The sequence below is a fragment of the Amphiprion ocellaris genome, chromosome 5 (assembly GCF_022539595.1).
Source record: "Amphiprion ocellaris isolate individual 3 ecotype Okinawa chromosome 5, ASM2253959v1, whole genome shotgun sequence".
Taxonomy (NCBI): Eukaryota; Metazoa; Chordata; class Actinopteri; family Pomacentridae; genus Amphiprion; species Amphiprion ocellaris.
Genome location: NC_072770.1, coordinates 23,396,673 through 23,410,156, shown reverse-complemented (window position 1 = coordinate 23,410,156; position 13,484 = coordinate 23,396,673). Strand labels below are relative to the sequence as shown.

At 43.9% G+C, this 13,484-nt stretch overlaps 1 protein-coding gene across 3 annotated transcripts in view; it reads left to right on the top strand.

Moving 5' to 3' along the window:
- The window catches only part of foxp4 (forkhead box P4), a 94,218-nt gene that overhangs the window by 67,690 nt on the left and 13,044 nt on the right, over positions 1–13,484 (top strand). Inside the window, exons 6-11 of one of the 3 annotated variants that reach the window (XM_055010633.1) lie at positions 1,300–1,435; positions 4,035–4,236; positions 4,756–4,854; positions 6,244–6,342; positions 9,360–9,447; positions 10,729–10,812. In XM_055010633.1, the coding sequence (XP_054866608.1) occupies positions 1,300–1,435; positions 4,035–4,236; positions 4,756–4,854; positions 6,244–6,342; positions 9,360–9,447; positions 10,729–10,812 (708 nt within the window). Of the gene's footprint in view, positions 1–1,296; positions 1,436–4,034; positions 4,237–4,755; positions 4,855–6,243; positions 6,343–9,359; positions 9,448–10,728; positions 10,813–13,484 lie in introns of all 3 variants that reach the window. The other 2 variants (XM_023267225.3, XM_035946814.2) reach the window with 2 other exon arrangements.

Genomic DNA, 13,484 nt, shown 5'->3' with positions numbered 1-13,484 from the left:
TACCGTACATTTTTGTTGAACTATTACACTGATAAAGGTTTTCCCTCTTTCTTTTAATCCATGTAAAGAATAGTTGTGCATGCTCCTTTACACCCCCACCTCACACACACACAAACAAACACACACCTCCCCAGCAGCAACCTTTCACACACAAACACACTGACACCACACTTCTTCTCCCCAGGCACCAAGTCTGAAAGGAAATGACCTATTTGCCCTTCCTGTGAGTTCTTCTCTGTTCAAAGAGTTCTAGGCTGCCACTCTCTTTCACACGCACACATTCACACACAATGTGCACTTGTATTTATTTATTTTTCCTCTCCACTAGTTATCTGTGAGAGATAAAGTCCATCTCTCTCAGGGGCTGGTTGTGGAAGGGGCGACTTCAAATAGCGCAGCACAGGCCAGGTCTGCCCCAGACTGGGAGAGCAGGAAAGGGGACATTTATCACCGTAACACACACCGACATTATCGCCACACGCCATGTAGTCTCCCCCAGTCTCCCTTTAACCTCCCTCAATCCCTTCGCCTCCTCTTCATATCCTCAGGGTCCTCACAGCTTGGCGTCTGGCTCCTCTTTCTTTCAATATAGGACTAATTCCATACGTCATAGTTCTCTATTTATTTTTCAGCAACAACAATTAACCTTTACAGCATCCTTTTATTTATTTCATATGGTGTAAATTGACTTTATACTTCAATATGTTTGCAACTGAATGTTAAAATGGGGTCATTTAAATCATAGTAACAGGAAGGAGTTCTTTTCAGGTGTAAAGAAAAAATCATGAAACTGTGGTAAATTCTTATGTTAATCAGATATGTAGTTCAAAACCACTACTGAAAAAGGGATACTTTTGCAAAAATTATATTACTTTATCAGTTCAGAATCAAAGCTAATTATAAAATTTTAAGTGAAAACATATCCCTGCAGGCCTCTGCTGGTTCCATATATACTACATTTATGGTTTCATATTTTGAGCACAAGGTCTATTAATACAGATTAAAATGTTTTTGACTTGACTAAATTGCATGCTTCTCCACCTGCTCACACAATGTTTTAGTTGAAATTCTGGCATTCAGTTTGGTTTCAAATAGCAAGATATGAACAACAGTCAGCGGGTCCTAAATTTTAGAAACATCTAAGGGTTTTGTTGGAAATGTCTTCCTTTAACATCAGATAGACAATCAATTTGGAATTGTATTTTTCAAATTCAGACAAGTAGAACAAGATGAAATGAAGTTAGTTAGCTAGATCTATCTAACTTCTCTACTCTGTCTCTGTCTTGTGCCTAACAGCAGATAGGCAGTAAGCAGCTGGCCTTCCAGCAGCAGCTGATCCAGATGCAGCAGCTTCAGCAGCAGCACATCCTCAACCTCCAGAGACAAGGCCTGGTTCCACTGCAGCCCACTGCCGCCATGCAGTCTCTGCAGCAAGGTACGAGCACTCACACGCATTCATACACAGAACCCTAACCATGCAACAGTCTGTGACACAGACACATCTTGACAAACATGCATGCACACATGGGCAAAACTGTACACACACACAAACACACACACACACACACACAGGCCTGTGAAGCCTGTTAAGTTAATCAGCCTATAAAAGATGAAAGGAAACGTGATTGGTGGGTTTGTGGAAAGTACTCATTTGGATAATAGGTAAAATATGCCACTAAGCCCCCTGCTTAGAGATGTGTGCGTGTGTGTGCGTGCGTGTGTGTGTGTGTGTGTGCGTGTGTGCGTGTGTGTGTGTGTGTGTGTACTTGAGATTAGCCAGACACAAGAACATCATCGTTTTGCTATTACTTTGCCCACTGGAGTTTTTTTTTCTGTTCCTACGTATAACTTCTCCCACAGTCCCTTAAATTTGTCAGCAGAGTTTTAGAGCGATAAATGTTGACGGTCGACTGGCCCGCCCTTTATGAACATGTGTATATGTCTGTGTGTCTACGTCCACACTCGCATACACACTATCTCACTCATAGAGAATGCTTTAGGGGCTCTAAAGTGGCCGTAACATTGCTAAAGCGCTGACTGAGTTGACCAAACAGGCCAGTTTCCTTCCCTTTCGTCTGTTTGATCTCTGATCTCCCCTTTTTTTTCCCTCATGCGCAGTCACATGCAGTCATACACTCATACGCAGAAAAATACACTCAATCAAGTTAATTAAATGTTGGAAATTTTCGTCTCAAATAAGTTTAACAGCGCCTGAAACTGCACCGAGTTTGTGTAAGTGTTTATGTGCTATAGGGGGCAGGTTGTGTTAGCGTGTATGAGGGAGGTCCACCAGAGGACAAGTAGTTTTGCCAGCTTACAGGGAGAGTGAAAAAAAAGAGAAAACAGCTGGTCGCAAATTGAATAAAAAGACAGAAGCAACAGTTTTGTTAGAAGAGTGTAATTTTTCAGAGAGTTGCAAACATTTGGCTTCGGCATCTCCTCCTCTTTCTTTCTCTCTCCGTCCGTATCGGACTGGAATTTCCCTGCAGTGTGAAAGAGCTGCTCCATTGTGACGGCTCAGCCAGGCGTGAGCCAGAGCATTCCTCTGACCAGCCATGCCACACAAACACACAAACACTCGTGAATAAACACTCGCACCTACACACACAAATGCACACACTATCGCCCCGCCTCACAGGGCTGTTGTGCTCGGTGTGTAGGTGGTGGGGGGTGATGTGAAGGGTCCCGCTATGGTTTTTGTTTATTTCTGTGGCTGCGGTAAGATGGAGGAGCTTTGTGGACCTCTCATAACTGGTTATGACCAAACCTACCAAGTTCATGGCAATAAACAGAAAGTGCACCAAACAAATTTTAATGAGTCATTTTTTTCTGAGCCCAGACCAAACACCAAGAGTGTATAACCAATTTTTATACAATGTTTTCTGCTTAATTTGACTTCATCTTGCTAGAATTCATTCTATGTAGCTTTAAGCTGCTACCCTGCAAGCATCATTTATCTACAGACATCAATTTGAAATTAAAATGCCCCTAATTTTGAGATATGAGTATTCATATTTGAAATGTATGAACCAAAAACTCTAATTTTCTCAAATACTTTTCTGCCAAAATTAGGTGGAGGAAGTAGTGAGAGCAGTTTTCATCTGAATAGACACAAAGTCATCATTTGTTTTGCTTACAAATCTGTAAACCAGTAAACTGTTGTCTGTCACTGAGAATCTCTTTATTCTCTAATGTTACATCTTTGCTTTATTTTTAGTTAAACGGATTTATGTGGCCCATTATATAACAATCTTTACACTTTCACTCTCTGAGTGTGTCCACAGTTTGGTTTATAGGATAAAAAGAAATGCAAGCACACACATAAGTAGAAATCTATGCACACACCACCTAATTCTTCCAGAGTGAGAACTTTTGTTTTGGCGGGACTGCAAAAGAATGCAGACAAAGCAGACATAATATTTGGATTGCGAGGTCTCTGCATGCGTATGTGCAGATGTGTGTGTGCGTGCGTGTGCATGCTAAGATCCATTAGAGTAGGCTGTGGCATTTTAGGCGTCTCTCTCACTGTGAAATTGGAGCAGAAATAACAAAGCTGTGACTAGAAAGAGCTCAAAGTGTGCACCCACCCCGTTAACACAAATAGTGGTAGTGACGGGAGCAGTGGTGCTGGTGGACAGTAGCGGCTGCCAACAAAGGTTGGGAAGTTCATGATGGATGGTGGCTATCTGGGAAGATAACATACATGCAAAAATTAACTTCTTGTCTGTTTTAGTTTTCCTTTTCTCCTCTCTTCACTGCTCCTTTTAACCACAGGAACTATAACAGCAGCATGTGTGTTTCATGTGGATTAGTATAATTAGTCGCAGCTTTCTGTGACATCAGTTTATTTACAGTTTGCCTGTATGTGGGTGATATTATCTGATTTATAATTAATCATATCTTTTCTTTTTTGAATTAGCTTATCTTATATATAGTGTGTATACATATGTATACATATATTCTATCATTACATTGTGAAATTGATCTGTGAGTCAGTTGAGACCTGTTGCTAAGTTAACTGTCCTTCTCTGCAGCGATGTGTCCGTCAGACCTCCAACAACTGTGGAAGGAGGTGTCAGGGGTGCCGAGCAGTGAGGAGGCCCTGAAACAGGCCGAGGGCCTGGACTTGAGCACCAACAGCTCCAACTCTACCTCAGCCTTCCCCAAAGCTGCCAGTGCTCACATTCCACTGCACAGCCTGCCCAACGGACAGAGCCACACCCCAAAGAGAGACAGGTACAGTGATGTAAATTTAAAAAAAATATTAAAAATCTGCCAAAATCTTTCTAATATCCGTATTGTGATGGTGTGTCACTCCTCTGTGTTACTTGCAGTTTCTCTTTTCACAAGGTCACTATTTCGTTTTGGGGTTTTGAAGCTTTTAGTTGTTCTCTCATGCACATGCAAGCACAGTTCCTAAACATGGACATGCAGCATATCACACATCACCAGGGTGCAAATGTCTCTCCGCTCATTTAACAGGAGGTGTGTTGGGTTCAGTATGTTCTGCCAGTATCCTGTCAACCACATGCCAGTATGGTATAGTGGAGAAGTGAGGAGAGGAGATGATGGTGGATTCAGGGGAGGAGAAGTAGAGGTGGATATCTGAATGTACTTCAGAGATAAATTTGTCGGTGTATTGTGGGTGTTATCAGGGATGCATGTGCCAGGTGTATTTGTACCACACACACTGTGTCAGGGTTGTGTTGACCCATAGCTGTGTTGGCTGCTTATGGGCTTGTCTCCGTCTTTAAGAGCCAGACTGTTTGAGTGGATATCCTCCTTCACCAAGGCAGACAGCGGAGATGACCATGTTCCCCTTTACCCCAAAGGCAGCCAACCCCCCAGCAGCCAGTGAGTAGTATATACACGAACACACACGTACACACTCGAGAGGACGAGATGGGAAGACACACAATCCAAGGTGGTCTGAGGTGTCCTTTAGCACTGATTCACTGCTTGTACCGGGGACATCGTTGACCCTGACCTCAGTTTGGAGGGGTCAGGACAGGTGGACAAGTGTTAATCAAAACAGCTTCTATTAGGGGATTAAAGATGTCACACACTGTCACATACTGCAACTACAGTTTGCTGCAGGTTTTCCAACAGAGCTGGTTTAGAATATCACAAAAGGGGATAGCATTAGTGTGTTAGCCTGCTAATCTAATGCATGGCTGATGTGGAGGAGAATGTGGTTGCCAGCAGTTTGTCATGTCTGCTGTCTGAGCTGCTTCTGAGTTGACTCAACCACAGCCAGCACACACACACACACACACACACACACACACACGACATACACTCCAACCTCAGCCTGCACATATGATCAGGAAGAGGCGAAAAGCAAAGAGAGAGAGAGAGAGAGACATGTTTCCATCTGCAAGACAAATGGTTTTTGTTAGACAACCTTCTGATGTTGATTTGGGAGAATCCCCATTCCAGTCCTCACACACACTCACACACACACACTCATATACACTCATACAAGTACACACATACACAGTCATGTAAATATATGTGGAGACAGCAGTCGCCGGCAGAGGTCCAGGTCTGAACCACATCTGCTACTGGACCTGCCACACACACATGCACGGATACAGTTATTTTACCCCGGGTCCAAACCAAACCTGGCCTCGTCTTTCATCGTCACACTCGCATACAAACACACACACGCTCATAAAATCCGAACAGATACACACAGGAAAACGCACACACAAGCTCACCACAAAAGAACAACCAGCACATGACGGCAACCGCCGCCAATCAGTCATGGCTGGTTGGTCCTGTGCCGGCTCCGTGTCAACTCCTGAAACATTAGAACACGCACCAACACCAACATGCACACACACACATGCAAAGCACACGCCAAGGACAGAAAGACAGGTCATGGACTTCAGAATGTGACTCTGAGGTTGCTGGAGCAATTCCCTTGTTTGCCTGGCTTCTGTAACTGACCCCACTCTGCTCTGTCCTCCTCTCTCTGCACTTGGCTTCGTGAACTGTACAAACTAATGACTGCTAACCAGACTCAGATGGCTGTATTGATGCTGCTGCTGCTGCTGCTGCTCTTCGTTTTTTTCATGTGTGTTTGTGTGTGAATGTGTGGCATATTAACGCTTTGTTCCTTATTTCAAAAATGTATCTGACTTCATTTGCTTTGTAGCATATCTATATAAAGGCATCTGAAAAATACGTCTGTATCACTATCTCACTGTTGCTTTTTTGTGTGTGTCTGTGTCTTCCCAGTCATGAGGAGCATGCCGGCTCCCATCCCCTCTACGGCCATGGAGAGTGCAAGTGGCCTGGCTGTGAAGCACTGTGTGAGGACATGGGACAGTTCATCAAGTAAGTCAAAAACTGGCTAAAAATACGATACTTGATACATAAGGTGTAAATACAGCAGATCAACGCATGGAAAAAAGCAACTCTATTAGTCCTTGATAGGGGCGGCTGCTTCACATTTGAACTACTCTGAGTTTTAGTATGAGGTTCTGTTTTGACCAAGACTTGTGGCAAAGTGTCAATTTTCCGTTTACACACCCTTTAAGTGCAGTTAAAGGGTGTGTTGCAAGGATGTGTTTGTAGTTCCTTTGGAGAAGTCATGGGGACAATATTTCTAGAGCTGTCCAAATTTTCTATTTTTAAAACATTACTCAAATGGAGATCATCAAAATCTCTTTAGTGGAGTTTTAATTACAGCGCCTCTCGCATGGTTGTCAGTTTCAGGTGGTAATGTGTAAATGTAGAATGCTCTTGGCTGCCATCCCAAAATCCTGCAGTCACACACTCATTAACTGCATTAACCACAATCCAGGTTTAAGACCGCATTAAAGCTTCCTTCAGTTTTTATCACCAGTCGGTAACAAACACAGTGCGTGTTACTTAAAAAGCTCAGTAACACCAGAGTGTAGTAACGCTGCAGGAGAAGGAAACATGACACATTCTCTGATTTAGATTACGTGTGCTGACAAAAGATGAAGCACAGCAAAGCGAAGCTATGCCTGTAATGTACACGTCAGTCGCGTACATCACTGGAGTTGTGCGTTTCCTGACTAATTCATCTGTTGCAATCTGTTACATCACATTTGCTGTGAGGCAAATACATGCATGCACATATGCACAAACACACCAGCACACATTCTCATGTCATGTGTGTAAATTCTTTGTTTCTAAGGATTATTTGGGTTCCTTTAACAGAAACCTCTTTAACTGTCATTCCTCAAATGTCATGCATTATACTGACTGTACATGGATGGATGGTACATAGATGGTCTAGATATGTAAGTTTAAGTCAGTCTGCGTCACGAAGTTATTCCTTTATTTGGGTTCGTGTTTTTTGCACATTTTTTGTCGAGCAACTTCCCTCTCCACCTTCCAGTTTGGAGTCGTAGTGCGATGCGGATGCAGTATCTGGCCTTGACATTCCTCTTCTTCTTCTGCCTCCTCCTCTGTCACACACAGTGCAGTGGACTCGCCCATGGCACTACGGCTGCTAACGAAGGCTTCACAAGCCTCTAATGAAGCCCTAAACAAACTCACGCTCATTATCGATGTGGAACTCTCAGCTATTTGAACAACGGAGAGATATTAATAAGCCGGGGTGATGAAATACGTACTCACGCACACACATAATCACAGAAGTGTGTGCGGTGTGATTGTGATGCCATCGGACAGTCAGATCAAAGCTCGCAGGCAGGCTGGGAAAGTTTGGAGAGGAAAGCTGTTGTTTGGTGTCTCATTTCACGTAGCCCCGGGGCAGATGGAAGGAGAGCTAGAGATCGAGTGAAAAGAGTGAGTGTGTGTGTGAGTAGAAAAATGAGAGAGAGGGAGATAAAAAAAAAAAAAAATAGAAGCAGCGACAGATAATGCCGTCAGTCCAACAGTGCGCTACCTTCCAGCCAGCCTTAGTCATCGCCCCAGGAGGGAAAAGGGTAGAGCAGAAGAACAGAGGAGGGAGACACTCCACTATTTCAGGTCTTTCTTCTCCTCTTCTCTCGTCTCTGCCCACCTCCCTCTTCCCTCCCTCTCCCCCTCCCCTCTTCCCCTGTCCTCTGGTATAATACTCTGGCTGTGGTCGGTGGATCTGGGTGTAATGTGGGTTAAAGCCTTGTCTGCCAGCACTCAGAGGAGTAAACAGAGCCTCATTGTCGGGACACATCGAGAGAAAAAGAAGAAGAAGAAAAAAAAAAAACGCTGCTACTGTTTATGGCCCTGCTATAGAGAGAGAGAGAGAGGGAGGGGAGGGTTTTTTGGGGCCAGATTTGGTTGGAATGAGTGTGAATCACAGGCATTCGGGGAGTTGCGGGGGAAGAAGAGTGGGAAGGGGTGAGTGGACAGAAGTGTAAGTGACGAAGGAGAGAGAGCGAGGGAGAGAGAGAGAGTGAGAGAGAGAGAGAGGGGAGTGAGATCATGTTTTTGTTATTATTATCGTGCACTTGTGTTGAGCCATCTATCTGCCTAGATTAGCCACGCCATGACATCATTGTTTTTGTTTCATTTCTAGTCGTTGCCTGATATTGCTTAACTTTATACTTTCTTGAAGACACACACACACACACACACACACACACACTCACACGCACACAGTTGTAGACACACATTTTCTTGTGTAACATACATTAACATATCCTCACAATAAACAAGTGGATTTGTGAAGATTAAAATTTAACACAACAGGATATCAGATATCTCACATACAACTCCACTCTTGTACACGAGCACACACACACACACTGCTACACACTGGGCAGGCCGCAGCAACCTGTGAATAACCTTGGCGATGACAGAGGGATAGTGGAAAGGAGAGAAAGGGAGGGGTGCACTGGGAAAGATCAGAAGGTCCCAGGTCCTCCCACATTTGAGGAAACAAACAGCGCCACCATTCCCACATACACACACGTCTGTGCACACAACACATGCGCACCAGTGTTAATAAGTGGAGTGGAGTTTAGCGAGCAGAAAGTCTTAAGATAAGGCTTTGTGCGATAACACATGAGCTCATATCCAGGTGGTTGTCTTGGATTATGGCTCAGTGAGCACCAATGAAGTATACACACACAAAACACAGCTGCCGCGTCCTTCACTAGACAAAATAAACTTCCAAGATTATGGTTTATTGTTATAGCACAGAAACAGCTCATAACTCAGTTGAAATAAAAGTGAAAGAGCTGAAACGAGTCTTGTTACTTCATCTTTCAGGACCTGTGAATTCATTTAACCGTAATCCTGTTGACTTAAAAGTTTCCCACTGAATCAGGACCAGCGGCGCTTTGATCTTGATGCTTTTTATTTGTAGATATCAAGTTATTTCACAGGAATTAATGAATGCTTATCCTTATTTTTGCATTTCCCATCTGCTTCAGGCACTTGAACAATGAGCACGCCCTAGATGACCGCAGCACTGCTCAGTGCCGAGTTCAGATGCAGGTGGTTCAGCAACTGGAGATACAGGTGGGTCACGCACAAACACACAATTACAATAGACACACACACACACACACACTTAATTTTCATTTGCTCACAAACAAAGTCATGAAGACCGTTTCAGCCTGTCACTGGCAGTAACTTGTCTGAGGCAGGGCAGAGTTTATGGAGAGCAGTGGAGCTTGTAATTTAAAAGGAGCAGTCAGCAGGGAAGCTGCCATCGCTGCTCCAATTATAAAGCTTCTCTGGTCACCAGCAAGAGAGAGAGAGTGAGGCTGAGAGGGGAGGAGGGAGAGAAGAGAAAAGAGAGAGACACAAGCTAGAGAGCAGAGGATCAGGCTGCAAGGAGTCTCTTGTTCTCAAAGTGCTTCACACACGCAACGCTCTTGAAACATCTGAATGCTCCAGCAAAAGCAAAGTAGCCACGGGTAAGAAGTGAAATGCTGTTCTCAACCATCTCTATATGCAAGAAAGTTCCAAACACAGTGAAAACACAAAGGCTGATTCTTCACACACATCTTGACATTCAGTTTCCTGACTACAGCGTTCACAACACTGTGCATGTGCGTGCGTGTGCGTGCGTGTGTGTGTGTGTGTGTGTGTGTGTGTGTGTGTGTGTGTGGGCTGTCCAGCATTAGGGTTAGCTTTTGTGTTTGGCAGCGGTGGTAAACAGCGTTTAGCTGAGCCCCTGAAGCCACCACCAGGGAACACAAAGTGACAGAGAGGCAGCTGGTGTCACATCACATCAGGACAGCCGTCTCTCTCTCCTTGACATGTCACTTCATCCTTCAGCAGTCCACATGCAGCCCACCGCTCTTCCCACACACACACACAACACAACCTAATGCTGCACAGCACAGACCCACAGAGAGACAGGACAGTCACTGTGTTTACATTCCTCATATTTGCACAGTGACACACATCGCTATGAGTGTGTTAATGGTGCCTATCTGTCATAGTGTACATCCCTTATTTCTGGGGGCTACAGATGTGTACGCTTGTACTCGTGCACAAACACACACACACACACACACACACACACACACACAGAGGATTTAACGTTTCCACAGGCTGTAGCAGCACCCATTAAACAGCAGTTAACAAAGTCAAACGGGGACGAGTGTGTCTGCAGGCGAGTGGAAGTGTGTGAGAGAGCTCCGGGTGCTGAGGCGGCCGACTCTCATATTCATCTCTGTGTCCTGAGGTGTAATTGTAATTGTAATTCTGTGTCAATACGGCATTATATCAATCTAAGGGTTATGAAATGAGATAACATGTATTTCACCATCACTCTTGTGTGTTTCACAGCTGGCGAAAGAGAGCGAGCGACTCCAGGCCATGATGACCCACCTGCACATGCGCCCCTCAGAGCCAAAGCCTTATAACCAACCTGTGAGTCCACAATGGCACCTCAGGGTCCAAACTGCATGACATTTACCATCTGACCTCAACATCTCTGCTCCTACCTCTTATTCACCCACAAGCTCCTCTTAATTGATCACTTTCTTTACTTCTGCCCTGCTTGGGATTTCACATTCCTGTTACTGTCTAGCTTGGTATCTACGCCCCCTATTGACCAAAGAGGGTTAATGTGTTATTAATCATCTAGGCCTACTTTCTGTCTCTCTTGTACTTTTTTTTGTTTCCTTCACTCTCTTTTTCTTCATCTTAAACTTCCCATGATACAGTGCATATTATTTCGAACAAAACTACACATCTGTGGTCTTCTGATTCCTCCACCACAGACATAGAAGTCACATATTGCAGCTACTTACACATTCAAACTATATTTAAGTTGAATTTCCTTTAGAAAATTGCAATTTCCTTGATTGTTGGTGAGACAGAGCAGCCAGAAAAGTCTCTCACGGTGTTTCCAGAGTAAGGTGACGAATAGAATCAAAATTTGATGTGTCGTGCGTGTCTGTGTGTGTGTCCACACTGGCTGCTGAGGTTGTTATTAGGTATCAAATGAATATTTCATTATTCAGATTGACGAGGAGTCTTATTAAAATATGAAGATGTTGAAATTAATTGTCAATTAGAGGTAGAGTGTCTTAATTTGAGGATATAAATGGGTGCAGCCGAGTGGCAATGTGTGTGTGAGTGTTTGCGCGTACTTGTGTGTCTGGATGATGTGTTGATCGCAGGGGGATCAGCTGCCATTATCATCTAATGGGAAATCAGGAAGAGGCGTGTTCTGTCACCACTGGAGACGAGCCTCAGGGTCAGGGGATTGGAGAAGGAGGGGCAGAGGAGGAGCATCAGGAATGGAAACAAAGCTTGGCCTCAATTAACAGTGTTCGACTGTTGCCGTGGTGATGGGGCAGGGTTGCAGCTTTAATGAAGTACCTGTTAAACAGCCCCGCCCCCTCCGGCCCGCTTAAATGGTACAGAGAGCGAGCAGAGTGAAGAGGAGGCGATTCACACATTTTACATACATCTAGTCAACACACATACACACTCAGTGGTTTTAATTAGTCCAAAACTAGCAGCCCTGCAACGGCTCTCCCAGAGAGACTGGGAGAACTGGTGCAGTGTGTGTGTGTGTGTGTGCGTGTGCGTGTCTGTGTATGCATGTATGTGTGTGTGGGTGTGTGTGTGTGCAAGGCTCTGCCTAATTGGGCCGAATTGGTCCGTGAAGACTTCGCCACCGCAGAGCACATGTGTGTGTTCCCTTCTTACAACATGCTGTCGTGTGGTTTTGTTTTTGTAAGCTCAGGGTTAATTGCATCCAGCACTGTGTATAAATATATGTGCACGTTCAGAGTGCGCGGTTCTGCACAAATGATAGGGCCACATATTCACGGGGAGTGCTGAAGGCCTGATTTTTTTTTAATGGGAGTTAGCCTAGTAGTGCAACCTGAACAGAGCAACCTTTGTCGCAAAAGGTTAAATAATGTCAAATTAATGGTTGGAACAGTTTTCAGTTCAAGAAATTAGCAGGCCTGCTGGTCTGTGTGCATCATTTCTACTATGGCGGAACAGAGAAACTTAATGGATAGAACACTTCTAAGTTGAAACCTCAGTAGTAATTCCTTAGTGGAGGACTGAAATTGTCTAATACGTTTATGTCACCTGACCCTGAGACCCTGATCTTAGCTAGATGACCCTTCTTCAGAAACAGTTGCAGATCTCAGCAGATGGTGAAACATGAGGACAGCAATAGTTAAAAAGAAAATCATTTGGACCTGTCCTAATAGAAAATATCACAGGTTCAGGCAGACTAGCTCAAACAGTGACAAAGCAGCTTTTCAACTAACTGATAAATAACTTACAGAAACAGTGTGCAAGTCGGATAGGCTGTAATTAGCCTACTAATCCACCTTCCACCTTTTTCTGTCACTCTCTCTCTTGCTGAATACTCATATGAATGGACCAGAGGGTGCAAGTCCTCTTATGGCCTGACTGTCAATAATCTGCATCACGGAACTGTAAAGTGACTTACATCTATTATACATCTGTCTGTACCCAGACTATAATTTCTAAGTAACAGCATGGAGTCACAGAAGAGCAGTCGGCTCATAGAGACACGCTGCTGTCTGTGGTATTCCTTTATTCCTTTCCTTCTTTACTATAAATGTTTGGTGTAACCTGGGAGTGGAGCAGGTAATGTGACCGAGGAAATTAACCTGCAAATTAATCTACATTGCACTTAGTTTCTAGTTATAAATAATCTGAGGTCATATAAGTTAAAATGGCCATGATTTTACTGTGACAAACATGAGAATGCCTTGCTTGAATAAACTCAGTCTGCTGCATAAAATTTCATGGATTATTTACTCATTAATACACAACTTATGAATATATATATTAAAAAAACTCAGTTGGAGAAGGGAGAGAAGGAAAGTCACTGGGTAAAATGGAAATGTAAAATTAGAAATGAAGCAATTGTGGTTAAAGCATTCAGCAGCAGGGGTGGGGTTGGGCTGAGGTGATCGATTTAAGTGTGTTTCTTAGGCTTGGCTGTGGTGCAGGTTTTAAAAATCCCTGAATCACTATTCAACACTTCAAAAAATCTCCAGACTTGATGCATAAATAATCCATCTCTAAGGTCAATTTGGGTT